Raw genomic sequence first — 643 nt, 5'->3', positions numbered from 1 at the left:
AAAAAAGCTTAACTAAAGCAGTTGGAAGAGTTTAATGTACCGGTTTCCCTCCTTACATTGATTTGAATAACTTAAATAATTTCCCAAGTGCTAATCAAATTAAATTGCGTTAAGTGTTTTTCACTGTTAAAATCGAAGATTTCACCTCAACCGCAGTGTGACCTGACTCAGTAAGTTCCGAATAAGCACTGTCCTCTGTCTTGAGCGTATCTGTGTGAGTGCTCGTCTGTTCACTGAGGGGAGGAAGGAGACACGTGATTTACAGCCGAGCATGCTCTGATCGGTTCTTGTTTCAGTTCCTCGCCTCGTGTGTTCCTTGCCCGTGCTCCCATAGCTCTGTATGCATGGAAACGCCTCCAACCTTAGTCCTAGTGCCCAGAAGCTTGGCGTGTGTTTCATATTCCCATTTGGCCTAATTTCCCCTGGAAATTCTCTGTCAATTTACTCTTAGATCATCTGCATCTGAAGAAGATGACAAGGAGGATAGCATCTGGGAGCCCCAGAAGAAAGCCCCCAGAAGTCGAAAGCAGCCTGTCCCCAAAGAATCTAAGCCAAAGAGGGTGCCCCGGGTAAAGAAGAACACCCCGAAGATCAGTGATGGCTTAGAAGAAGGTGTGACTGTCAAGGAGGAGCTGGTAGGTTT

General features: G+C 45.9%; 1 protein-coding gene across 2 annotated transcripts in view; it reads left to right on the top strand.

The window, feature by feature from the left end:
* SRBD1 (S1 RNA binding domain 1) overlaps positions 1 to 643 on the top strand; it is a 251,041-nt gene that overhangs the window by 2,844 nt on the left and 247,554 nt on the right. For both annotated transcript variants that reach the window (XM_004699761.2, XM_045285760.1), the window contains exon 2: positions 452 to 635. In XM_004699761.2, the coding sequence (XP_004699818.1) occupies positions 452 to 635 (184 nt within the window). The remainder of the gene's footprint in view (positions 1 to 451; positions 636 to 643) is intronic.

This window comes from Echinops telfairi, unplaced genomic scaffold (genome assembly GCF_000313985.2).
Source record: "Echinops telfairi isolate 266 unplaced genomic scaffold, ASM31398v2 ScPeMD7_7475;HRSCAF=8513, whole genome shotgun sequence".
NCBI classification, from domain to species: Eukaryota; Metazoa; Chordata; class Mammalia; order Afrosoricida; family Tenrecidae; genus Echinops; species Echinops telfairi.
The sequence above is the reverse complement of the archived record's forward strand: the minus strand, read 5'-3'. Positions and strand labels throughout refer to the sequence as shown.